At 41.4% G+C, this 27,324-nt stretch overlaps 1 protein-coding gene across 1 annotated transcript; it reads left to right on the top strand.

Annotated features, from left to right (window-relative positions):
- Window positions 1-323: 323 nt before the first annotated feature.
- Window positions 324-25,807, top strand: LOC142445952 (cysteine and histidine-rich domain-containing protein 1-like). The gene is made up of 8 exons (XM_075547801.1): window positions 324-474; window positions 561-890; window positions 7,153-7,202; window positions 15,073-15,129; window positions 17,269-17,426; window positions 23,204-23,304; window positions 23,724-23,782; window positions 25,224-25,807. The coding sequence occupies exons 1-8, from the start codon at window positions 324-326 to the stop codon at window positions 25,227-25,229; spliced, it is 912 nt and encodes a 303-aa protein (XP_075403916.1). The 3' UTR covers window positions 25,230-25,807.
- Window positions 25,808-27,324: the final 1,517 nt, after the last annotated feature.

The following is a 27,324-nucleotide window of genomic DNA, read 5'->3' as shown; positions in this document are numbered from 1 at the left end:
CCGGCCATACTTCATATACCAATGCCTTGTCAGGAGAGACCAGTTCCTGGAGAGAGACATAATGCAAGGCCACGAAAGAAAGACCTTCCACAGATGCGTGGACAGGCTTAAATCTACAGGCTCCAACTTAGGAACAGGTGTGGGGATGGTGCAGGACCAGGCAGGGTCTTGTTCCATGGTGCACAGGGTCACGATGGGCCGGAACTATGGATGGCTCCTAACCACAACGTGTCTGGGTTCTAAAACTGTCCATGATTCTGCATGTACCATCAAGAAGCCAATCCGCCCTGGTTCGAACCCACCAGTCTCTCCGGGGAATGAAGATGAGGTTTGCTGCAGCGGTAAAGATTTACAGCCTCAGAAAGCCTGGACAGGGCGACTCGATTGCGGTGTTTGCGGATCAAGAAGCCAGGTTAAAACTACGTGCACCAAAACCGAAGTGCAATGACAACGGCAATAGCAGACCAGAGGGGGGTGAGGGGGTAACGGGGCACCACCTGTGACTAAACCCCGGAGGGACTCTCCAGCCCCTGGAAACCGTCCTGCTGGGCTCTTCCAAGACGCCAGGGCTCCTACCCGCCGCCCGCGCCTCTCAGCCCCCGGCGACCAGTTACCGCTCCCGCCGCTGCCCGGGCCCGCCGCGGCCTCCGCCCCCAGCGCGTCTGCGCCTGCGCGACCGGAAAATTCGCGAAAGTTCCCGAAGCGGAACGTACCGTTTCCGGAAGCCGGCAGCCGCCCCAGCCGTCAGACCGGTGCCGGGACCTTTAGACGCGCGCCCTCCGGTCGTCCCCGGCGCCCGGACCTTCCGCCCTCCGCGCGGAGAGACATGGCCCTGCTGTGCTACAACCGCGGCTGCGGCCAGCGCTTCGACCCGGACACCAACGCCGACGGTAAGGACGCCCCGCCGGCCCGTCCTCCGTCCCCCAGCCCCGGGCGAGCGCTCGGGGCCCCGGGCGTCCCCGCGCTGAGGAGCCCCGAGACCTGCCGCCGCCCAGCCCCGGTCGGAGCCCCGCCAAGGCCGCCTCTGTCCGCGCGGCCCCCGCCCCTCCCCCGGCCCGCCGCGGGCCCCCGCCGCCACCCCCACTCCCCAGCCCACGGCGCCACCCCCCCCCACCCCCCCCCCACCCCCGGCGGCGGATAGTGCCCCAAAGGAGCCTCACCTGGGGCGTCCGCTTCCGCCCTTGGAGACGCGCCCCTGAACGCACGTGCTGCCTGCCCCGGGCTCCCGCCGGCTCTAGCTGGGGTGGAATTGTTAAGCTCCTCGGTGCTCGCCCTTTGCTCGGGAGCAAGCCGGAGAGAGGTGCCGCGAGTCTCGTTTCGCTCGTAGCTTCCCATTATTAGTTGGGATTCCCTGTGGGTCAGGATGTCCCTGTCGCCGAGACCAAGACCGGAGGAAGGGAGGGAGCCCAGAGCGAGAATGCAATTCAGTGCTGCAGTGGATTTGATTTTGAGTTTTGTTCTGTTCATGAAGGCATGTTTCTGAAAGCCTATTGGGGGCTGATCTCTCTCTCTCTCTCTCTCTCTCTCTCTCTCTCTCTCTCTCTCTCTCTCTCTCTCTCTCTCTCTGTCTGTCTGTCTCTCTCTCTGTCTCTGTCTCTCTCTCTCTCTCTCTCTCTCTCTCTCTCTCTCTCTCTGTCTCTGTCTGTCTCACTTTGGGGGCTGATTTCATTATTGTTTACTTAGTTGTAACCTTTTTTTCCTTGCCAAAGACCGCTCCACATTTTAATACGATCGCATTTTCTGGATAAAGTGCATATATAATCTCTGCAGCCCCTTGGTGAACATTAGCAAGGAGGTGATGAATTTTTTAAATGACCATTGCATTTGAGTGGAATAGTGAGTTGACCCCTTAGAAAGTTGTGGGAAATGTCTCAAATACAGCAGGTCACATTGCACTGTTCTGAAGTATGCCACTTACTAGCCTGTCTCTTTATGGCACATGCTCGTTTAATTTTCACGACAACTGCTGTGTGGCATGCATTATTTAATGGAGTAGTCCATAATGTTATTTAATAGAGAAACGGAGCTCGTGGAAAATGTAGCATTGTAAAGAAGAGAGACCTGTGTCTTAACATCTGTCTCTTCTCACTGAAGTACTTAGCTTGGTACACAAGAACATTGGTTGAAAGGAAAGATAAATCTGATATTTATATAGTACTCAAGTGACTATAGTTGAAGAAAAATGTAAGATTGAAATGGGAAATTACTCAAAGGTTGGTGGGGAGTCAGTTTAAGTGACTCACGCACTTTTAAGAGCCGTGATCGTTTGTAAGCCCTTTGGTGTTATGACCTATATAAAAAGTGAGTTGCCTTGGTGTCTTGTGTAAATACAGCAGAAAGACTGATGTTTTGCTCATTGGATAAATACTTGGTTTGTGAGCATGGATTTGTGAGATCCTACCAATTTAAGGAGCTAGTTTGCGTAATAGGTTGCTAACCACAAGTTCAACAGTTCCAAACCATGGGCATTTCTACTCTGCCCTTTACGGTCTCTTAGTCTAAATGACTTGATGGCAGTTACTTTGGTTTTTGGTTATAGAGATGTAATTAACTCAGGATTACAGTGGTAGGAAATCCTGACTTTAGTAGAGAGTGTGAGCCTTTGGTTCCTTGGAGGAAGGGGCTTGTGGTCTGCTAAAAGGCAAAAACCACACCACCATCAAAAGAGCACATTTGAGGTCTCTGAAGTGGTCAGGGCCTAAAACAGACTCCACACCTTGTGGCACAGAGACTGTGGGACAGAACAAAGGATCCAGGACAAGTACAGAAGCCAGGTAAGGGGACCATGAGACAGAACGGAGGAGCAACACCCACTATGGGACTGTGGAGTGAAGCTGAGAGACTGGCGAGCTTCCTGGTCCATAGAGGCAAAGGGACCACTAGGCTCAGATGCTGAAGACCAGTGAGAGGCTTGGATCTGGCTGAGGACAGGTGTTACTGTGGAGCAAAGACTTCCCTGATCCTCACTTGGCGGTGACCATTAACTTCCCGAATAAACCCCCATAATTGTGAGTCTTGTCTGAGTTCTGTTGCCATTGAGGCAAATTATTGAGCCCTCCATAGAAATGAGTTCCGTAGGAGGAATGATTGGTGGCAGAATAGGAAAAAGAAGGATGGAGCTTAAAGGCACAGATGGCCTCTGTGTCCTGGCAATATGGAAGCCAGAAAAAGTCAGATAATGGCTCCCTGCTGTTTTCTCCAGTTACAGATGCCAGCTTAAAGTGTAGGGTTGATAAAGCACTTCATTGGAGGTCAGTTTTTAATTAATTAATTTTGTTTATATGTGTGTATGTGTATAGTAGATCTTTATATATGTATACATGTGTGCACACTTACATGTTGTGCTTGTTGTGCTTTTGTGTATATATATTAAAGCCTTTGAGAGTCAAAACTCCACTGCCAAATCAACTCAAACTTTCTGCTATTGAGTTGACTCCCTCTGGCCTCAAAGCCTCAAGAATAGTCACCATTTTTATCACACACACTGTTTAGTGGGGAATACTTGAATTTTCCTTCATCATGTTTCTGTCTTACACAGGTCCTGGCTTTTGTAGATTTGACTGTATATATAAGTATGGAGATAGAATACTAAATATATATCTGAACTTATTGCTGGGAACATAAATATTAGAAACGGTACAGTGCCGAGGAAAGGGGATTCAGAAAAGTTGGAGGGATAAGTGAGAGTAGAGCTATCTGAAGGATTTGCTAAGTAGAATCTGTTAGTCACAGTATGTTAATGAACAATGCTAAATATAGCAGGGACTGCCAATGAGATTCTGGAAACATAGATTCACTTAGTGAACTCAAATTATACCATAGATTTAGAATAAAGGCAACAGGAAGTTGGTCAAGTGAATGGCAAGTTTGGAAGTACAGATAATAAGAAGACGCTATTTGCACATTGAATTTGGCCAGGAGAAAATTTTATAGATGGGAGAGGTTTGACCTTGTACCAAACCAAAACTTCACGTCAATGCTGACTCATAGTGCCCTACAGGACAGGATAGAAGGTACCCCTTGTAGTTTTCTGAGACCACTTATTATGGGTATAGAAAGTCTCATCTTTCTCTTGAGGAGCCGCTGGTGATTTCAAACTGCAAACTTTGGATCGTAGCCCAACTCTGAATCACTACACCACCAAAGTTAGCTAAAAACCAGTAAAAGGATCACATTAAAGATTTAAAAATGCCCTTGGTATGTAGAAGCATACTGGATAAGGCATCCTTAAAAGAGTATTTTTATTTTTTTATGATTAGTTGTATTTAAGTGCTATAATATATTGCTTATTAACTAAGTGTTCCATGATTTTTCTCTATAGACAGAAATTGCAATCTCAAGCTGATAAGACATTTCCACAGTAGCCCAAATTAAAAAGATGCTTAAAGAAGAGACATAGTTGGTAATTTCTGTATGCAAAATATTTATTCTGGAAAAAGCACCACTTTATAGTGTTTTACAGAAATCATGCATGGGGACACCGTAGCAGCTAAGTGGCAGAGTTAGAATTAGACCCAGAGTTAAAGTCTCTTGACTGACCACTATTATGCTGTAATGTCTTAACCGGGCAATGATATTACTTTGAGCTAAACTATAATGATGCAAAAACAAATAGCCATCTGGATATCGTCAATGCTTTTCAAATTTTGTTTATCTGAGTTAGGTTGTTAAGACCCCACTCTCTCCTGTTGTCGTGCCACCAAAACATTGTTTTTAGTATCATGCCTCTAACTACTGTAAATGTATATTAAACTTGATAGTCAGATTTTCTGATATTGGATAAGGCTATATTCTATCCTCCTTCTCAATTCCGTGCCCATGCCTGTTTAACCTCCTCTCCAGTCTCGCTGTCTTCCTAATCCGCGAGGTTATTTGCCTGTCCCTTTCACTTCTACTTAACTCGAAGTTCTTGTTCCCTTGGCTAGCATGGTGTCCATGCTACAGAAGCTAACTGTATAAGCCAGTCTCATACTGGCTGTCAATCTAGGCCTGCGAAGCTTCTCTGAGTGCAGGATTGAGTCATTTTAGAGTAATGCCAGTAATCAAACATGGTGGAGAATTGGGAAACAAGGTATTTCAGGTGAGTGAGGTAACCTTCAAGGAAAATTGCTAAGGGGTGGAGCTGACCACTTTTCTCTAAGCTCATGGTACTGTCCAGTTAAAGGATAAGTATGTATTGTGTGATTTTTTTAAAAATTACATTCGTTAACAAACTGTAATAAACACATTTTCAAAAGAGGGTACAAAGGGGGGGGGGAAATTCAGAGTGACAATTAAGGACATCAGTAGAATGAGGTATAGAGAGCTTAGAACTTTATTTTTTTCAAATCATTGAGGGCTCCTACAACTCTTACAATTTAATACATACATCCATTGTGTCAAACACGTTTGTACATTTGTTGCCATCATTCTCAAAACATTTGCTTTCTACTTGAGCCCTTGGTCTCAGCTCATTTGTTCCCCTCCCTCTCCAATCTCCTCCCTCCCGAACCCTTGATAATTTATAAAGTGTTCTTGTGTTATGTCTTACTGTCCAATGTTTCCCTTCACCCACTTTTCCTGTTGTCCATCCCCCAGGGAGGGGGTTATATGGAGATCCTTGTGACTGGTTCCCCCTTTCTACCCCACCTTCACTCCACCCTCCAGTATCGCCACTCTCACCCCTGGTCCTGAGGGGTTCATCTGTCTTGGATTCCCTGTGTTTGCAGTCCTTTCTGTACCAATGTACAATCTCTGGTCTAGCCAGATTTGTAAGGTAGAATTGGGATCATGATAGTGGCTGGCGGGGGTGGGGAAAGCATTAAAGAACTAGAGGAAAGTTGTATGCAACATCGTTGCTACACTGCACCCTGACTGGCTGGTCTTCTCCCTGAGGAACCCTCTGTAAGGGGATGTCCAGTTGTCTACAGATGGGCTTTGGGTACTCACTCTCCACTCCCCCTCATTCACATGATAAGATTTTTTTGTTCTTTGATATCTGATCCCATCAACTTTATAGTGAGGTTTTTCCTTTAATTGTTACTGATCTGTGAAAATCAAATAAGCAATTACGTACTACATTTTTAATTGTTTTTAAATTTTTAAGTCTATTCTTCCAAAGTATCTTAGGGATTCTTTGGGAGGCAGTCTTTGCTTCAGTGAGCATAAGAACACACATAAGTTTCATAGTGTTTGTGCAAAGGTCAAATTGAATGATATAAGGTCAGAATCATGGGACTTGAAATTTTGATACTGAACTACAAAGACAATAGGAAATATAGAATATCCCTTAATAAGCTTGAACTACACTATACATAGCCATCATACTCTTAAATTAGAATTTTAAGTTAATGATTTTAACAAGAAGATGACCTTGTTTAAGGTAGCCAGACGTCCCACTTTTGGCGGGACAGTCCCAATTTTTAAAATTTTTTCCCATGTCCTGAGGCATTTTTTAAAAGTCCCGATTTTTGCAAAGAATGCATGACAAGCTAGGGTATACGGTTTTCGGCTGCCATATGGCTATTTCACCAGGATATGAGTTTTATCAATGGTGTCCCACTTTACCAATGTTACAATCTGGTCCACATAACCTTGTTAGGTGCTGATCCAAACACCCAACTGCTAACAGAAAGACTGATAATTTAAACCCACCAGGCACTCCAAAGGAGTAAGATGTGACCCTCAGCTTCCGTAAAGATAAAAGAACAGACAGTTTCCGTCAGGATAGTTCTGACTTACCAGGACCCTCTAGGACGGAGGAGAGGCGCCCATAGTTTCCTTTAGACTGTCACCTTTATGTAAGCAGACGCCGCCTCTTCTTCCAAAGAGGAGAAGTGAGTGACTGATAGATTTGAACTGCTGGCATCTCAGTAAAACCACGGCTGTCACCAGAGATCCTTAAAGACTATAGCTTTGGAAAGCCTATGCGTCTGCCCCACGCTGCCCTCTAATGTCATTGTGAGCTGTGATCAGTGTGGCTGCAAAAGATTTGGGTTTTGGATAAAATATTGAGCACTGGATGGCATGATAAAATCTTAGCCTTAATGAATTTTTAAAGGGGGAAAAAAGCATAACCTGTGTTTGGAAAAAGCAAATTTTTAGCAACTGAAAGAAATGATGATTTGTCTTCATCGTGTTTTATGTTTCTTTTTCTTTTCTGTTTTTGACCAGATGCTTGCACATACCACCCAGGTGTTCCAGTCTTTCATGATGCCTTAAAGGTAGGAGCATAGTACACATTTAAATACTCTTCATATTTGTATAGAAAATGCAAAGGATTGAAGACTGAATATATTTTTCATCTCTTTTTCCCACCATGGGTTTCTCTTGTTTTCTTAATGACCGGTGAAGGTTGCTTTAGGCATGTCCTTCAAGTGAAGACAACAGTAGATACTGATTGGTCTTGAAATCTTTTCCATACTAATTCTCATTTCTACATTTCTTGTCAATTTCCTAATTGTTAGGGGGGAGTGGGATGGACAGTTTTTATATTGAATCTATATAAATCTCCCAATTTTTCATGCAGTTACTTATTAATGGAATAGTGATGAATTGTAGAAAAGACGGCTATAAACTGTTACCAGTACCAGTTTCAGGACATACCTCTGAGTTGAAATTATCCTTACAGAAAAGAGAGGCTATTGGATTTATACCTGTACTTCCTAAATGTTCTGGAGACCTAGAAAATAATGAGCTGTTATCTGATGTTTTTTATATGTTATCTGACTTTATCAATCTTTTAAAGTTAAAATCTTGTGAAAAATCTCAGCGTTTCCTTGTATTACTGTAGAAGAAAATATTATAAGAGTGCTGCTATGACTTTAGGCACTACCATTTTTGTTCTCAGGCTATAAATAGTCTTATTTAAATAGAGTTCACATTGCTCTTGGCGAGGTCCCACCACTGAGCCAGGACTGGGTAGTGAACAGATGAGGGTCAGCGGGAAGGCCAGTGCTGAGGGCACAGGGTCACTGAGGCACAGCAGTGTGGATTTGCAGTATCAGAGGGGCTCGGGCTTCTGGGGTGGAAAATTCAGAGTTTATAGTCCGTGTGCCATTGAATCAACTCTTAACTCAGAGCAACCTTGTAGGACAGAGGATATAGAACTGGCCCATAACGTTCTTAAACTGCAATGTGTACAATGGAAAGAGATCTGTATTGGTGCCCATTCCAAAGCTGATACAACAAAATGTAGAAATTATCAAACAATATCATTACTGTTACATGAAGGCAGAAACTTTGCTGTAGGTTTTTTAAAATGGTTACAACCACACATGGAAAGACACTGCCAGAAATCTAAGCCTGGTAGCAGAAGGGGACTAAGAATGAGAAGTATCGTAACTAATGACAAATGGATCGTCACTGATAGCAAAGCATACCAAAAAGGCATTTGCATTTTTATTACAAAACAAAGACATTCAACCGTGTGGATCAAAACAACTTGTGGGTAACGTTGCACAAAGAACAGTAATTCAAGTGACAGAGTCATTAGAACTGGGGGAAGCCTTGGCTTGATGTGTGTCTAATGGGAAGGAACCCAGAATCATCATACACCATATATACTCGTGTATAAGCCACGTTTTTAGCACATTTTTTATGCAGTTTTGTGGTAAAATTCGGTGCCTTGGCTGATACTCCGGTCAGTTTACATTCAAGTCTATACGGTATTTAATTCCTCGGTTTCCCCCTCATGGTGACATGACAGGTTTTGATCTAATGGCTTCTGGGCTGCTACTTAACTCTGTCCCAGTCCAAGAACAGTTAGTTCTGATAACATGGCCCTGCTCCATACTCACTTTAATGAAATGGTCACTGAAGATAAGGGTGCTACAGTAAAGTGGGCTGAAGAAAGCACTGGCTCCCGGCTATCAGAATCGTGTCTGGGGTCTTAGAGACTTGATTTCAAACAAGCAGCTTTCTAAGTCTACTAAGTCCACATGGAAGAAGCACGCCAGATTGTGTGAGCCAAAGATGATGACAAAATTCAAATGTGACCAAGGGAAAAGTACCAGAAGTAAATTCCTGAAGACCCAGTTTGTAGAGGACTATGTAGGACAGCGGGAACCCAAAACCTTCGTCGAGAGAGTATGGAGTCAGAAGAAGCCGCTGGCAGATCCCCTCCAGCCACAGGCAAGGGTCTCCAGTAGCCTTGCTGTGAGACCGAGACCATTGCCGTCTTCATTGTGCTGGTTTGAACTCGGGACTTGACCTCCATCTTGACCCAACCTGATTTTGTTCTAGGAGAAAGTAAGTACCTCTTGCTTATTCCATGACAAAAATTGTTTCCCTGCCTTTTTAAATATTGGTGGTGGGCTGTTCTCTCGTAATCATTATTTGTGTTTTTATCTTCATATTAGTATTTTATCCTTAGCAGTTCATCTTGTTTTTGTTCTGTATTGTTTCTGTTGGGTTTACCAGTTTGGAAGTACAGAAGGAATGGATACATAGAGATAGTAATGCATACAGGAGTTTCTAGAGGATGTAGCGAGGGTGTGGGGGGGATAAGGAGGGTTGAGGGGATTGGGATAATAAACATTGAATGCAGGAGATAGGAGGGAGCACTAGCCCTGATTGTGATTACACAACTCATTTTAAAGGCCATTTAACCATGGGAGGTGGTGGAGAAAATGTTCTAAAATTGATTGTGTTAATGATTACAAAATTATTTTTGATATGAGTAAACTGTTGAATTAAAGGTATGATAATGTGCCAATAAAACTGTAAAAGAAAAGTATTTTGGTAAAATGAGGTTTTAAATGACCCGATTGGATATATAAGTAATATTTACAAGTATTTTAATATATTTTCCTATAATTGTTCAGACCGTGCTTTACAGTCATCTATGGGTCTGGTATTAGACCTGTGGGTCATTTTTTTTTTCTAATTCCACAGATAAGTGTGGTGCACAGTCAGGGTGAAGAATTAAAGTCATGTTCAATTCACATGGAAATACAGATAGTTAAAAGATTGGGTATTTTAAAACCATTAAAAAGGATGGTTTGTTAGTCTGGGTACGCTAGAGAAACATCCTCACAAACTCATATATAAGAGTTTTATATAAAGGGTAAGTGCACATCAAGAAAACATCCCAACCCAGTGCTGCTCAAGCCCACAAGTCCAACATTAACCCACATGTCCGACATCGATCCACAAAGTCCTCCTCCATCTCACAAGACAGACACAATGCGGACTGCAGGAGGAAAGCCCTGAGTCACTGAATGTGTAAGCATCTCAGCGCTGGCAGGGGTCTCCACACGGCTGCTCCAGCACCCAGGGCTGCATCAGGGTAGGTCCATGTGGCTTCTCCTTGGGGATGTCTTGCAGGAAATGAGCCTAGCCAGCTGAAGCAGGGAACTAGCTATGGCAGCTGCACCCTGATCCGACCATCGCAAAGCAAGAGACCCGAGAACTAGAAAGGTGAGGCTCACTGAGCCATTTATCCCTGCACTCTTCAATTAACCCCACATGTGTTTATCAGCCAGGTTGGCACAATAAACTAACGACCTCAGATGGGAATTCGGAACATTTCATTTTGTTCATGCAGACCCTTCAAGGGTCTGCCCTGGTTTAAAATAAGAAAGGGAGTAGGTCCTGGTTATAGCCTTTTACACACTTCTTGCTGTCTGCGGTGGAAATCAAGAAGCTTGACTATATGAAGAGAAACATGCTATCAAGATTGGAAGCAGACTCTTAATAGCATATAATATGTAAATGACCCAACCTTGCTCTGTGAAGGTGAAGAGAACTCAATATACTTACTGATAAATAATGAAAATCAAACCCTTTGGTATGGATTACACATCAACCTAAAGGGGGAAAAAATCCACAACTAAACCAATGTACAATCATGATAAACAGAAGATACTGGCAAGGATTTCATTTTACTTGGATCAGCCATCTGTGTTCGTGAAAGCAGCAGTTCATAAATCAAACCACATACTGCATTAGGCAAATCTGCAAACAATCTCTTTAAGGACTGAAATCTGCCTGGCCCACATTGCCTCGGATGCATGTGAAAGCTGGGCAACAGGAACAAACACTAAAGAACTGACACATTAGAAGTTCCTGTGTTGGCAAGAAAAACAAATCTGCCTTGAGAGTAGTTGACCAGAATGCTCCTTAGAAGTGCAGGTGGCACAGATTATTCACAGAAGTGCAGGTGGCACAGATTATTCACAGAAGGAACCAGTCCCTGAAGAAGCTGCACTTTGTGGTGAATGAAAAGAAGGAAAACACGCAGCGATGTCACTGATTTTGCAGCATTCGTTTCAAATGTGCCTCCTCCTGTTTGGGCACAGGACCCAGCAGTGTTTCTTTCTTTCTAGCGTCAATGTGTGTTGGAACAGATAAAACACCTAACAGCACCACCTATCTATGGGAAGCAAGGGACCAGACCTTTTCTGTCACAACCTCTGAAAAGTTGGAACCACCGAGTTTTCAGTCAACAGCTAAGCTTTAGCGATTGGGCCATCAGAGCTTCATTGCTCCTAACGAACCAGCAGGTCGGTGGAAACGAGTTCTTTAGGAATGTGTATATGTCTGTGTACGTATGTACACATACCAGCAGCTCCTTCAACGGGTTTACAGTAATGTGTCTCATTGCCAACCTCAAATCAGATTCCAAAGTGAACTTGTTCCAAAAATAGTTTTATCACACAGCCCTGCTGTTCCTAGTAATACCACTAGCTTTCTAGGCAACCAGAGGTCTGCTCTTTCACTGCACCATTAACCTCTCTAAATTTTGCTAATGATTTCACTTTGAAGTTCTGTGTATTTCTTCTCACTTCTGTTCCTTGTTAGCTAGTGATTGTAAACATTTCCTTAAGACCTGAGTTTCTAAGTCTATTGGATTACACAGCCGAATCGATTTCAGGCAAAAGTTAATATGGCCTCATAAAGTCAACAGATTTGTATTTGACTAAGTTAAGCATTTCTTTTGACAAAAATTATATTTTAATACTAAAACTAGTGATGGCAACAAATGTACAAATGTGCTTGACACAATGGATAGATGTATGGATTATGATAAGAGTTGTATGAACCCCCAGTAAAATGGTTTTAAAGAAAATACTAAAATAAGGTGCATATTTAAAAAAGATAGTTCTGTTAATAAAAGATAACAGCCCTTATATACTTGATTTTAATCTTCCTTTCCTCGGTTTATTGAGCTTTGGAGGCCCAGTGATTAAGTTCTTGACTGCTAACCAAAAGGTTGGTGGTTCAAACCAAATCAGCCACTCTACTGGATAACTGACCATCTGTCCCTTAAAGAGCCCAGCCACAAAACAGCTCTACTAGCATGTGGGCTTGGTCTGAATGAAAAAAGAAATGGAAAATTTGAATTGTAGGATGTTGGTTGTTTTTTTGTGTGTTGTGTTTCTAAAAAGATCTTTCAGGAACCCAAGTGGCATAATGGGCTACACACCAGTATAGCTAACAGTCAACAGTAAATCCAAATTTTATTCATTATATTGAGCTGTGTGTGAGGTTGAGCAACAGCTGCCCCTTATTCTTATCTAACTCTCAGAGACTGCTACATTTTTGTTTTACTTTTTCCAGTGATACAGTGGAATTTAGGCTGTTAATTTTCAATCACTTTTTTTGTAGACAACTTGATATTTTGCTCAGAAGTCACATACTCAGTTATAATTTTGTTCTCGTCATTGAAAATATCTTTCAGTAATGATACTTTTCTGAAATTAAAGTGCTTATTCTTGAAGGATTGCTAACAGTGACTTTTATTAAGACTACTAATATTACTACAATTTTCCCTCACTGGATTTTGGAAATAAAACATTTTCACTTTCTTTTTGGATTTATTAACATATATGATGGTCTTAGGAATTACTATTTTGTTTTCCTTCTAAAAAGCTGGTACCATGCTTGAGAAGAGAAACAAATTCCATTCCCCTACTTTATGGTGCATCCTTTCATGACAGACCACAGCAGTTTTTAAAATTGAAAAAAGAAACATTTTGCTTGAGTAACGTGAACTGTTTACAGCACTATGAAACCGTGAAATATACTTGTATATACAAGGTGGCGCTAAAAAGTTTATTAAAAATTTGGTATCGGGCTCAGTTCACACAGTGTCTCCAATGTTGTCCCCTGTAGGACTATGGGTCAGTGAGGGATGTCGTGCCTTATAGTGGGTCAGCTATATGGTGCTCTCTGCATTGGCTACTCTGAGCAAGGATATCATCTTCAAGGCTTGGTGGGCCAGGATGTGCTCTACTCTCTTCCTCCCCCTTCGTTTGCTCCTGTGTGCTCTGATCAGACATGTCCATCTCTTTGAGCTGTACCTTCAGTGCTCTCCTCTGAAGTAAATTCTCGGGGGAGGGGGACTGTCCATGTAGTTGGGATTGGGGCCAGCCCCTCAGACCTCTCTACTGGTTCCCTGCTTCGTGCTGGTATGTTACATTGCCATCTTGGAGCACTGGGTTGAAGTTTGGTCTCTCTTTTCCTTTGGAGATAGAAACAATACCCTTGGGTGGGTAAGTGCCCGGTTCCCCCACTACCCCCACCACACCGAGGCAAAACACAGGGCATGCAATAGAACAGCAAGGGGAGCAGAGCAATGAAGTCCCCAAGGAATACCAAAAATAGACTTTGGGGCCAGGTTGTGGCACCCCATCAGACTCGACTAGAGAACACTCCTAAAGTTCAGCAAACAGACCTTGAACTATTTAGAAGCTTTTCCCTTTTTTGTCATTGGTATTTTTGTTGTTTCTTTGGTTGCTTTGTTTTATGCATATTATTGTTCCCACAGGTCTATCTAGATAAGATAGGCAGGATAAACAATCTGGAGGAAAAACTATGGAGTGACAGTTCCAGGGGGACATGGCAGAGGGTGACAGAGAAAATAAAGTGGGTGTTAACAACCCCAGGGGCAAGGGAGCAGCAAGTGATCCAAAATCAGTGCCAAGGAGGGTGTAGGAGGTCTGGTAGGACTTGATCAAGGGCAATGTAACCGAGAGGAATTACTGAAACCCAAATGAAGGTAGAATATAATAGTGGGACAAAAGGAAAGTAAAAGGAAATAGAGAAAAGAATCATGGGGCAAAGGACATGTATGCATTTATATATATCTAAATACATGCATGTACATATATAAATATAAGATGCTCACCTTCCTGACACGATTTCCAAAGATAAAGCAGGTGGATAAGCAAATGTGGTGAAGCAAGCTACTGGTGCCCTGCTATCAAAAGATGTAGCATCTGGGGTCTTAAAGACTTGAAGATAAACAAGCGGCCATCTAGCTGAGAAGCAACAAAGCCCACATGGAAGAAGCACACCAGCCTGTGTGATCACAAGGTGTTGAAGGGATCAGGTATCCAGCACCAAAGAACAAAAAAATTTATTGTGAATGCCGACGAGTGCACAGAGGGGACCCAAAGCCCACTTGTAGGCAACTGGCGTCCCCTTATGGAAGAGTTGCAGGGAGGAGACGAGCCAGGCAGGGTGTAGTATAGCCATGATGAAACATACAACTTTCCTCTAGTTCTTAAATGCTTCCTCTCCCCCACTATCCTGATCCCAAATCTACCTTACAAATTTGGCTAGACCAAAGGATGTACACTGGTACAGAGGAACCCTTCAGGACCAGTGGTGAGAGTAGAGGTAGAGGGAAGATGGGATGTAAAGGGGGAACTGATTACAAGGATCTACATATAACCTCCTCCCTGGGGGGTGGACAACAGAAAAGTGGGTGAAGGGAGACATTGGACAGTGTAAAACATGACAAAATAATGATTTATAAATTATCGAGGATTGGGGGGGTTTTGGGGAGAGAAGGGGAAAATGAGCTGATGCCAAGGGCTCAGATCAAAAGAAAATGTTGAGAATGATGATGTCAACAAATGTAGAAATGTGCTTAACCCAATGGATGGATGTATGGATTGTGAGCTCCCAATAAAATGATTTTTTTGAATTGGTATCTTTTAAATCCTTTTTTCTGTGAATTTTTTGAAGTCCTTTCATGTCAAAATGCTTTTGGAATTGAGATAAATGATGGTGATGATGATGATGACAGTATTATGAGGGAACGTGATGCCTGTTAAACGATGGTTTTCTCTCCCTCTTTCATAGGGGTGGTCCTGCTGTAAGAGAAGAACGACAGATTTTTCTGATTTCTTAAGCATTGTAGTAAGTACTACTTTTTAAAATCTGTTTCCCCAAAAGTATGTTTTAAAGAGCTCTATATTTGATTCATCTAATTTCTAGATCTGATTCCTAGTCTGTTAACTTGCCCTTTCTTTTAAAATGAAGCTCATGTTATTTTATGCACACAGAAAGAGACAAACAAGCTGTTAATAAGCTGATAAGTCACTAAGGTTAAAATGTATATATGACTCAATGGAATGTGAGTAAGAAGAACTAGGATTTGAGAATTATTATTACCTATTATTACCTACCAGGTACAGTGTGGTATTTGATTTTTTTTCCTTTCCAAATATAAAAGTACCATTATCTTCATTTAAATTAGGAAGCTGAAATTTCTAAAACATTAGCTAACTTACTCCAAGTTAGGTAGCTAGTTAGTAAGGGTACTCCATTTTTTTAATGAAATACTTTGTGTGCACGAATAATTTGTACAGTTCCTTTGTGAATTCTCTTTTATGAAGTTCTCCCCTGAACTGTCCCCAGCTTTCTTTATAAAAAACCTATTTTTGATGCCAAGCCAGTACAAATCATGCACTGCCAACACCTGTCATTGTAGCCTTACTTAACTACTGAACAGGTTACTTCTTTATAAAGTAAAACTTAAAGCTTAAAGGCTAAGAGTGTTTTTACATAACACACACTCCCTGCCTTCAATTGATTCCAACTCATATTGGTCCTATAGGACAGGGTAGGGCTGCCCCTGTGGGTTACTCTGCGGGCGTAGAAAACCTCATCTTTCTACCATGGAATGACTTGTGGTTTCAAACTGCTGTCCTTGTGTTCAGCAACCTAAAGAGTAATACTATGCCTTAAGGGCTCCTATATGTAAGAATTAACTTAGGAAAACATCTATTACCTAACATCTTATCTGACATTTTGTATGTATTACATTAGTGAAAAGACATGACATTTTTTTATATTGTTGGTACATAACTAGGAATGTTGAGGTCCGTGACTGACAAACCTATGTGCATGTAGAACGAAATCTCTGGTTGTGTAGTCTCCCACCACCCAAGAGGGTAGAGAGGGGCCACAGTCTCCCTTGGGTACTAGGTTGAATGGATCCAGTAAGGATAGGCGAAGCCAAGCAGGTGCTGGGAGCCACGGAAATGAGGCTGGGGCAGCGGCAACAGTATCCTGAAGATTGCTTCCTTGCGCGCCAGGGAGCAAACCGGATCTCAGTGTCTGGCCCTGACTCCTAGCCCCAAGAAGGAGCAGGGACATGCAGGCTAGCACATGATCAGAAGGAGCCCTGAGAGAATGCACGTGGGTACCTGTGACCCATGTCAGCTGATTGGCACCTGTACAGCCCCTGCCTCAGTTTCCTTCTTGAATGAGCGTAGGTAAGAGCATAACAGGATACGTACATGGTGCTGGGGGCAGTGGATGAGTGATGGAAGGCAACTATAGCTCAAGATTAAGGACAAACGCTTGGCTTGGCTATCGTGGCCTCAGAGGAAGCTCTGGATACTTGGTTCTGATGGGGCTACTGTGGGCAGGAGTGCTTAGCAAGGCCCAGGGGATGCTTGGGTGAGAGGCCAGCAGAGGGATGCAGGGCTATGTATACTACCACCACTGATGCCCTCCTACCCTTGGAGCCTCTTGCTCAAAACAAAAAGTATTATGGGGATTGTTGAGAGAGTGAGCCCGGGCTACTTATCCTGACAATACAGTAAGGACATGAGTGGTGTAAGGAGACTGCCACTTGGGTCACTCTGGCTTAGGGAGGCTGGCTGACCCTTCCCTGTGGGTAAAGATTGGACCAGAGCTCATCTGAGATGACATGGGGCAGGGGAAGGTAGCTGGTGACTTGCCCCGGGACCCGCCTGAGAAGACATTCACATTTACATATAAGGGAGGTGAGGTGATGCCGTTATCCTTTTTTGTATAATACTAATTTTCACACAATGATCTGGTCTTTGGAACCTACTTATGTTGATAAGTGAGCAGTGGGTCTATAGCAAATTTGGAGTCATTTTTAGTTTGTGAAATAAGTAGGTAGTATGATAAAAGTAGAAAAATAAATAGAATGTATCAAGGAATTTTGGGAAAGTAATATTTCTATCATGACCTGCAAGATACATGTTCAAATAACCCACAATGAATACTTTTCACTCACAGGGTTGTACAAAAGGGAGGCATAATAGTGAGAAGCCACCCGAGCCGGTCAAACCTGAAGTCAAGACTACCGAGAAGAAGGAACTATCTGAACTGAAGCCGAAATTTCAGGAACGCATCATACAAGCTCCTAAGCCAGTAGAAGCAATTAAAAGGCCAAGGTACAGTCAGTGGAGTTGTACATTGGTGCCACCTTTGAATAGTAGCATTTGTTTATTTTGATGTTGTGTCATATAAATTGTAGCTATGTATAGGCTGAACCATCTTGTTTTTTTGTTTTTATTCCACCTCATCTTGAGAGTATGTGTACTTGGTAATACTTCATTGCAGAAATTGCTGATTATCTACCATAATTAGATTCAGGGCAGGGGGGTCACACATCTTCCTTATGCCCTGGGGAAAAAAAATATTTTTTTTCTGTGTTATGTGGTCAGATTATCTGAAGAAATTGTCCTTGTCAGGAAATCAGTTGAAAAAGAAGGCAGAAGCTTTTCTTTCAAGACGACTATCCAATTAGAGCTGTTAGGGCCGCCCATAAAATGATTTATTAATTTAAAAATTATATATTTTCTAGCATTACTAAGGGAAGAATATTTAGTTTCCATTCAAATATTCCCAGTGGAGAATTTAATTTTATATCAAAGCAGTCCGTCTTGCTGTTACTAAGTCATTAACTAAGTTGTCCGTATGTGAGATGAATTGTATATTCTTTGTTTGCCTGTATCATTTAAAATAATCACTCATCTTTAGCTTAAGATACCTGAAAACTGTTCATCTAATTGTTACTGGTGAATTCTCAGTGCATTTGATTTCAATGCCATTGTCAGCTGTTTTCCCACTGTATAGTACAGATATACAGATTCTTCATGGTTACCTTCTGATCAAGTAGACTGCTTTATATTGGGGTACTGTATGCATAATGGGTGCTACTATTAAATGCCCCTCTTCATATTGGAATTTTGAGTACAAAATTATTTTAGAACTTGCATTTAAGATTTAAAAACATTTATTTTTTACCTCAAATTGTACCACTGAAATTCATTAATTACTGTTGCTAAATAAATTCTTAGATTATTGAACAATCAGGACCAAAATAAGAAGCCTAAGAGACTTTGTCGTCGTGTTAATATGTGCGTTAGCACTCTGTGTGGAACATTGTTAAAGATGCTAGAATGATCTTGTTCTCTCTACCTTAGTCTTCATCATGAGTGACTACTATCAGTTGCACTGCTACTGATTAAAATTTTTGTCAAAAAATAACTGATAAAACTCACTGGCATAACTCAATCCCATTTACTCTTTTGAAATACTGCACTGGAGTATATCTGAACAACAGTATGACATAGATTGATAACATTCTTAAGAGGAAATGAGATCAACTAGAATCTTTATTCTACATTCATTCAGTAGTATTATAGAGATTATATGGAGATCTAGGTTTTTATGATGTGGTTAATGCCCAATATGCCATTAGTTGTATTTATTTTTTTATTGTGAATACAGAATGAATAACCCAGAATTTCTGTTTTAAGGGGAGGCTTGGTGGCATAGCTCTCTAGTAAAAAGATGGGTCTATTACTCCATTTAAGAGTAACAGCCTGATCGATAGCGAGGAAGGCGTAAGATGCCTGGTAGGGCTTGGTCAAGGGCAGTGTAACAGAGAGGAATTACTGAAACCCAAATGAAGTCTGAAAAAAATAGGGACAAAAGGAAAGTATAAGGAAGTAGAGGAAAAAGCAAGGAGGCAAAGGGCATTTAGAGAGGTCTAAATACAGAAATGTACATATAGAAGTATATTTATACATAACGATAGGGAAATAGATCTATATAAAATATTTGTATGTTAAGTATTGAAGTAGCAGATGGACATTGGGCCTCTACTGAAGTACTCCCTCAACTCAAGAACACTTTGTTCTAATAACCTGGCATTTCATGAAACTCAATTTCCGACATGATCGCTGAAGACAAAATGGGTGCATAGCAAATGAGGTGAAGAAAGCCAATGGTATTTGGCTATCAAAAGATATAGCATCTGGGGTCTTAAAAGCTTGAATACAAACAAGCAGCCATCTCTCTGAGAAGCAACAAAGTCCACATGGAAGAAGCACACCAGCCTGTGTGATCAGGAGGTGTTGATGAGATCAGGTATTAGGCATCAAAGACCCAGAACAACAAATATTAATGTGAATGAGAGGGAGTGCCGCGTGGAAACTAAAGCCCATCTGCAGAAAATTGGACACCCACTTACAGAGGGTCACAAGGAAGAGACGAGCCAGTCAGGGTGCAGTATAGCACCGATGAAACACACAACTTTCCTCTAGTTCTTTAATACTTCCCCCAACCCCCCAACCACTATCATGATCCCAATTCTACTTTACAAATCCAGTAGAGTAGAGCATGTACACTGGGACAGATAAGACCTAGAAACAGGGAATCCAGGACAGATAAGCCCCTCAGGACCAATAATAAGAGTGATACCAGGAGGGTAAGGGGTAAATAAGAGGAGAAAGGGGGAACCAATCACAGTGATCTACATATAACCCCTTCCCCAGGGGATGGACAACAGAAAAATTGGTGAAGGGAGGAATCCGTCAGTGTAAAACATGAAAAAATAATAATATCATTATATACCCGACTATTAGCCGACCCAAATATCAGCTGAGGCACCTAATTTTACCACAAAAACTACATTACAAATGTGCTAGAAAACTTGACTTGTACATGAGTGTATGTGGTAATCTATAAATTGTCAAGGGCTCATGAGGGAGAGAACATGGGGCAGGAGGGGGAAAGAATGAGCCGATACCACCCCATCAGACTTGTCCAGAAGGCACTCCTAAAGGTCAACAGACAGACCTTGAACAAACCGGCTTTTTTGTTGTTGTTGTTGCTTTTTATCTATCTTTTTGTTTTCTTTTTTTCCCTTTTAAATTTTGTATGTCAATGGCTTTTTTGTTTGTTAGCTTGTCGGTGTTGCTGCCATCCTCGCTGTGTTCTCATGTGCCACTTTGGTGCTGTCAAAGCCATCCCCAATTTTATACACACATTAATATATCTGCAGGTCCACCTAGATAAGATAGGCTGGACAAGCAATGTGAGAAGGAAATAATGGGACCAACGGTCCTGAAGGGACTTGAGAGTGGGGGAGGTAGGGGAAGGGAGGAGGTGAGGTGTTGGCCAACCCAGGGACAAGGGAACAACGAGTGGTTTAAAACTAGTGGCAGGGAGGGGATGGGAGGACTGGTAGGGAGTGACCAAGGGCAGGGTAACTGATTGGAATTATTGAAACCCAAAGGAAGGCTGAACTTGGTAGTGGGACAAGACTAAGCGTAAGGAAATGGAGGAAAGGAGTAGGAGGCAAAGGGCATACATAGACGCCTAAACACAAATATATACATATGTAAATATATTTATGATTAGGAGGAAATAGACCTATGTGCATATATTTCTAGGTTTAGTAGTAGGGTAGCAGGTGGGCATTAGGCCTCCTCGAGTGCATTCCCTTAATACAAGAGCACCTTGCTCGGCTAAACGGTCATTTCATGATACCCACCTTCCCAACACAATCGCTGAAGACAGACGTGTGCAAAAGCAAACGTGGTGAAGAAAGCTGATGGTGGCCGACTATCAAAAGATACAGCGTATGGGGTCTTAAAGGCTTGAAGGCAAACAAGTGGCCATCTAGCTTGGAAGTAACAAAGCCCACAGAGAAGAAGCACACAAGCCTGTGTGAACACGAGGTGTTGAAGGGATCAGGTAGCAGACACCAAAGGACAAAAACCATCATTGTGTGATCACCTTCCCCACATAAACGCCTAAGATGAATGTGTACATAAGTGTGGTGAAGAAGGCTGATGGTGCCTGGCTATTGAGAGAGATAGCGTCTGGGGTCTTAAAGGCTTGAAAGAAAACAAGCAGCCATCTGGCTCAGAAGCAACAAAGCCCACATGGAAGCAGCACACCAACATGTGTGATCATGAAGGGCCGAGGGGACCAGGTTTCAAGTACCAAAGGCTGGGGGAGGGGAGCATATCATGAATGAGGGGAGCGCGTGATGGGGACCAAGTGACCATCTGTAGACAACTGGACATCCCTTGCAGAGGGGTAGTGGGGAGGAGATGACCCCTCAGGGTTCACCAGTGTAGCAATAATGAAACTCACAACCTTCCTCTAATTCTGAAACGCTTCCTCCCCCCAACTACCTTACAGACCTGGTTACACCAGAGGATACACAGGGAATCCAGGACAGATGAACCCCTTAAGACCAGCAGTGAGAGTGGCGATACCGGGAGGGAAAGGGGGATAGAAGGGGGGAACTGATCACAAGGATCTATATATAACCTCCTCTCTGGGGGATGGGCAAAGATAACTGGGTGAAGGGATACACCGGAAAGTGTAAGATAAAATAATAATTTATAAATTATTAAGGGTTCATGAGGGAGAGGGAGGGGGGAAAGGAAAATGAGCTGATTCCAAGAACCCAAGCAGAAAGCGAATTTTGAGAATGATGAGGGCAACGAATGTATGTGTGCTTTACACAGTTGATGTATGAATGTATGAATTGTGATCAGAGTTGTATGAGCCCCAATAAAACGATTTTTAAAATAAATAAAATGTAAAACATTTTTTTAAAAATGAGCCGATACCAAGGACTCAAGTTTGAAAATGATGATGGCAACAAATATAAAGATGTACTTGACACAATGGATATATGTATGGTTTATGATAAGAGCTGTACGAGCCTCTAATAAAGTGATACATTTTTTAAAGTATTAGCAATCTTGAGTAAAAGGGGGACGACTTCAAGGAGTCCATGTAGATAAAGAAAGCTTCGAAACATTGTGGTAGCAATGGTACAATTCTTGATGTGATTGAAATATGGAATGATAAATGTATTAAATCTCAACTAATTAAAAAAAAATCACACAAGGGCAGTTCTAGCCTCTGATAGGGTCACTATGAGTTTGGTTTAGGGGTTGTTTGTTAGGTGGTTTTTTTAAAAAAATTTCTGTCTTAAGGGCTCCATTATTATAGTATAGTACTTGCTGTTTTATGAATGATCATAACATGTACAAACAACACTTCAAGACTTAAACCATTTTGGGTGGATGACCCCTTCAGGAGCAGTGGTGTGAAAGGCGATACTGGGAAGGTGGGTTGGAAAGGGGGAACCAATTACAAGGATCTACATGTGACCTCCTCCCTGGGGGTCAGACAACAGAGTAAGTGGGTGAAAGGGGACATCAGACAGGGCAAGATATGACAAAATAATAATTTATAAATTATCAAGGGTTCATGAGGGAGGGGGGAACAGAGAGGAAGGGGAAGAATGAGCTGATGCCAGGGGCTTAGGTGGAGAGCAAATGTTTTGAGAATGATGAGGGCAATGATTGTACAAATGTGCTTTACATAATTGATGTATGTATGGATTTTGATAAGTTGCATGAGCCCCTAATAAAACGATTTTATAAAAATGACAAACCATTTTATTTTGTAACATCATGAAGCATGTTAGAAGATACTGAGGGTTTTTTTCCTTGAAATTGGCTTACTATACAGTTTTGAAATCATAGCTCCATATTGTCCATGTAAAGTAAGTATGAATTCATTTGCTGTGTGTCTACTGCCTGCACCCTGCTGTGTGCTAGTACTTCCTGGCCCTTCCTTGGAGACAATCCTCTTCACAAACTACAGTCCTGACGCTTTTCCATTATACTTGAGTGTGTAGGCAAATAGCATGATTATTTGAGAAACGATATTATTAGAACCTTTTTCTTGTAAAAATTGAAATATATACAGTAGCATGGTCATGTGTAACTTTTAAAGGAAAAGACTTGATACACAAGACATTTCACTTGTCAGAAAAAGAGTTAACTATATTAGTTTTGAGTGCAACAAGTTTTGGTATATTGATAATAAAGTTTTCAAAATTTTCCAGCCCAGATGAGCCAATGACAAATTTGGAATTAAAAATATCTGCTTCCCTTAAACAAGCCCTTGATAAACTTAAGCTGTCCTCGGGAAAAGAAGATAAGCAGGGTAAGATTTTATTTTTGTGCCTAATTTTTTTCTGTACAATTAAAGTTACCTGAAAGAGACAAGAGCAGAGTGGTGATTTGAATGTAAACAAGAAAAAATGTCTTCCATACTGTCTGACGAAACACCCTGTCCTAATTCCTGTGCTGTGGCATGAAGAGATTGAAGGTATTGTTGGCCGTAGAGTGTGTGTGTGCGGTGTGCCGTTTGTGGCATGTGGATGATAAATCCTGGTCATGAGGCTTAGTTTTTATAGAGCATTTAAAATAGATTACCTGAAAATTTAGAGAGAAAACTTAGTCTATTGTTTTAAAATATGAAGTTTAGGTTTTTTGAAAGACTTGCTTTATGTAAAAGATGCCTTTTTAAAGAATGTGGTTGGGGTATAGTGCTGTCAGTGCCCTTTGTTTGTTTTGTTTCAGAAGAAGAAAGTGATGAGATTAAGATTGGGACCTCATGTAAAAATGGAGGGTGTTCAAAGGTATGTAAAGTGAGTAAAAGTCACTGAATTCAACACACATTTGGTTGTCTGTTATGGCTTTTCCTGTTCGGGGATTTAGAAATGGACAACAAACATGATCTCTCTGCACAGCTCAGATCCATCGTAGAAATGTACTGTTGTAGAACAAGCTTAGAGACATAAATCTTTTTATATATAATTATTGCGCATTGTACTATGTGCCACACACCGTTTTAGGGACTGGATTTATCAAAGCAGAGACTCATGTCTTTGTAAAACTGGTGCATTAAATATGAAGTAATTAAATATGAATTCGGGTAAGTAAGAAAATAATGTAGGCTTAGATGATATGGTGATTGATACATTAAAGCTATTTGTCTAGTCAGGAAAGTCCCTTTTGAGATATGCCCATCATAAGTTTGAGTAATTTGACAGATGGCTTATAGCTGAGTCACTGCTGTAGAAGGATGCTTTAGGGGGAGCAGCATCTTGTCTGTAGAGGTTTGGGGGTTTGTGTATTCCACAGTATGTGGTTACTTTCAGGGGAAGAAACACTTTGTCTACAGTGAAAAGGGAGGAATAAAGGCAAGCAGTCCACTGCCTGGAAGCAAGTGTGGAGACATTTGTAAACCACGATTAGGAGTTTGTATCCTGGGAAACAAAGTCATTGGAAGTGGGTTTTTAAAAAAAATGTCTTTGGATTAATGAGCTGCAGATATATTGTTAGGCAGCAGGAGTAGAATTGGGAAGAAGGAAATTAGTTAGGATGTTATTATGGGAAGTCGGCAATAAAATTAGCGTGTAGAAGTACAACTTTGGATAGCTGAAAGAAAGAGAGGGTCACTGTGACCTCAACTGGGGAAGTGTACCAGTCATTAGAAGTTTCCGCTCTGCCAATAATGAGAATCCACTCAGTGAATATGTATGTACATGTGTTTGTGCATAAAGTAGAAGGCAATGAAGAATTCTTGGTGTGCGGAAGACAGTTCAATGGTTGATTAGTAGAGGAATATAAAGAAAAGAGTCTCAGATTAGTTTGGAAAGATGAATTCCAGTTTCTTAAATGAACAAAAAGAGAAAAACATTTCAAGCTGAGACAGTTGTAGTATAAAGAAAGCAAAAAGTAGTAACTACTGGTATAAAATTTGCTGGTGGAGTGAAAATTCAAAGAGAGAAAGTTGAGGCTAGATCCCAAGAGGATCTATCGGTGCTGAGAACGTATTTATTACGTACTTTAGGAAGTAGAAGACTTTTTTACTTAAGAAAATTTTGACTATTTTTTTATAAAATAAAATGTTAAAAGGTATCAGCATGAAATTTCACCATTGAATGAATTTTCAAAAACCAAATGCATCAACATTGCAGAAGCTTGCTTTATGTCTTCTCATTCACTATTTCTTCCCCTGAATCTAATCACATGCTCTTGTTTGTTTGTTTGTTTGTTTTACCCTGTGACAGTTAGCGTTAGTTTGTTCAACTCTGGGGCTTTGTTGATGTCATTATTGAATGTAATGCAATTTATATGTGTGTTTTTTACATTCTGTCCCCACATTTTCATTGATTGTAAATAATGCTACCATCGGTATACTTGAGCATTAATTTCTGGGACACATATACATTTCCCGTAGCCATGCTATAGAATTTGAATTGCTTAATCAGAATATGTGTGATTTTAGATTTAGCAGTTTCCAAATATATTTATATGTATGCCACTGATGTATGAAGGTTGTATTTTGCCCTTATTGGTAATATTGTATAATACCAATCTCTTGAATTTTAACCATTATGATTGGCTTGGAGTATCTTCATTCTGGTTTTAGTTCACACTTCTCTGGTGATGAAATTGAGTATCCTTTTGTATATTTAATGCTGTGTGGATACATCTTTGTGAAATGTCTAAAATACTGCCCCTTTTTACTTTTAAGTTCTATTTTGTATTTGTACAAATTTTTAATATATTGTGGCTGAGTCCTTTGTCAGAAAGACATGTCTTCTCACTGGCTTAATGCTGGCTTTTCGTAAATAAAATTTTAAGCTTTCTTTTAATGGCTAGTTCCTTTTGTGTCCTATTTAAGAAATCTTTGTTTCCATTACATGATTGTTTTTTTGTATATTGTAGGTCCGTTTACTATTGTACAACATGTATAGTTGATCTAATTAAGGAATTTCAACGTGATAGTGATACTTGCTTTACTTAGATAACAGAAATGAAAGCAGAAAAATTAATTAGGAATTCATTTGTTGTGCATAAAATTTCGTAAGGAAGAAGGGCTAGCAAATTAAGTGGTAATTATTTCCAGTCAAATTGACAGGATTTAGTAACAGACTACAAGCAGGTAGGTGGCAGGAGAGAAGAACTTGAAAAGAGGACTTACAGTGCTTTGCTTTAAGAAGCTGAGGAGATTTGGTACCGTCACATAGGACAATGTTTCCCAAAGTAGGTGATACTTACTGTCCCCCTGATAAAGGGGCACTAGACTGATCCAGGGAAGCAGCAAAAGTGAATACTTATACCTTATCCTGGATTACGGGGTATGGTAGGAGCCCTGACAGTGTAGTGGTTACATTGGGGGGCTGCTAACTGCAGCAGTTTGAAACAACCAGATGTTCTGAGGTAGAAATAATGGAGCTTTCTGTTCTTTTAAGGCGGTGGTTCTCAACCGTCCTAATGCCACGACCCTTTAATACAGTTCCTCATATCGTGGTGACCCCCAACAATAAAATAATTTTCATTGCTACTTCATACTTGTAATTTTGCTACTGTTTTGAATCGGGCAACACCTGTGAAAGGGTCGTTCAACCCCCAAAGGGGTCGTGACCCACAGGTTGAGAAGCAAGACTATAAAGAGTTGCAGCTTCAGAATCTCACAAGGGCAGCCCAATTGTCCTGTAAAACCACTATGAGTTGGCATTGACTTGATGTGCTTAAGTTATGGTGTGAGGGAAAAGTTTTAGTGCCCTTGGGAGGTGCTGAGTAATTGTTTACTAAGAAGGCGGTTTAGGCCAAATAAGTTTAGGAACCTGTGATACAGCATAATCGTAGAAGAATATAAAGTATATGGGGCATTAGTGATGACTTTTCAGTGGTGTACACTGAGTTATGTGCTGTGGAATATCTTTAGGAGATAAACTTTTGCTGTTGGTAAAACTTCATGGTGCTTTTTTTAAAATCGTTTTACTAGGGGCTCATACAACTTTTATCACAGTCCATACATAGATCAATTGTGTAAAGCATATTTGTACAATCATTGCCCTCATCATTCTCAAAACATTTGCTCTCCACCTAAGCCCCTGGCATCAGCTCCTCATTTTTAACCCTCCCTCCCCGCTTCCTCCTCCCTCATGAACCCTTGATAATTTATAAATTATTATTTTGTCATACCTTGCACCATCCGACGTCTCCCTTCACCCACTTATTCTGTTGTCCGTCCCACAGGGAGGAGGTCACATGTAGATCCTTGTAATCCGTATCCCCTTTCCACCCCACCCTCCCAGTATCGCTACTCACACCACTGGTCCTGAAGGGATCATCCGCTATGAATTCCAGTTCCTATCTGTACCAG

The sequence above is a fragment of the Tenrec ecaudatus genome, chromosome 4 (assembly GCF_050624435.1).
Source record: "Tenrec ecaudatus isolate mTenEca1 chromosome 4, mTenEca1.hap1, whole genome shotgun sequence".
Taxonomy (NCBI): Eukaryota; Metazoa; Chordata; class Mammalia; order Afrosoricida; family Tenrecidae; genus Tenrec; species Tenrec ecaudatus.
This window is presented reverse-complemented; position numbering and strand designations above follow the sequence as displayed.

Bases quoted from the DNA above. Each gene is read 5' to 3' on its own strand.
- LOC142445952 (XM_075547801.1), top strand. From the start codon at position 324: ATGAGGTTTGCTGCAGCGGTAAAGATTTACAGCCTCAGAAAGCCTGGA. The intron at 17,427-23,203 runs GTACAGTCAGTG...AAAATTTTCCAG, and splicing joins GAAGCAATTAAAAGGCCAAG to CCCAGATGAGCCAATGACAA. The intron at 23,305-23,723 runs GTAAGATTTTAT...GTTTTGTTTCAG, and splicing joins GGGAAAAGAAGATAAGCAGG to AAGAAGAAAGTGATGAGATT.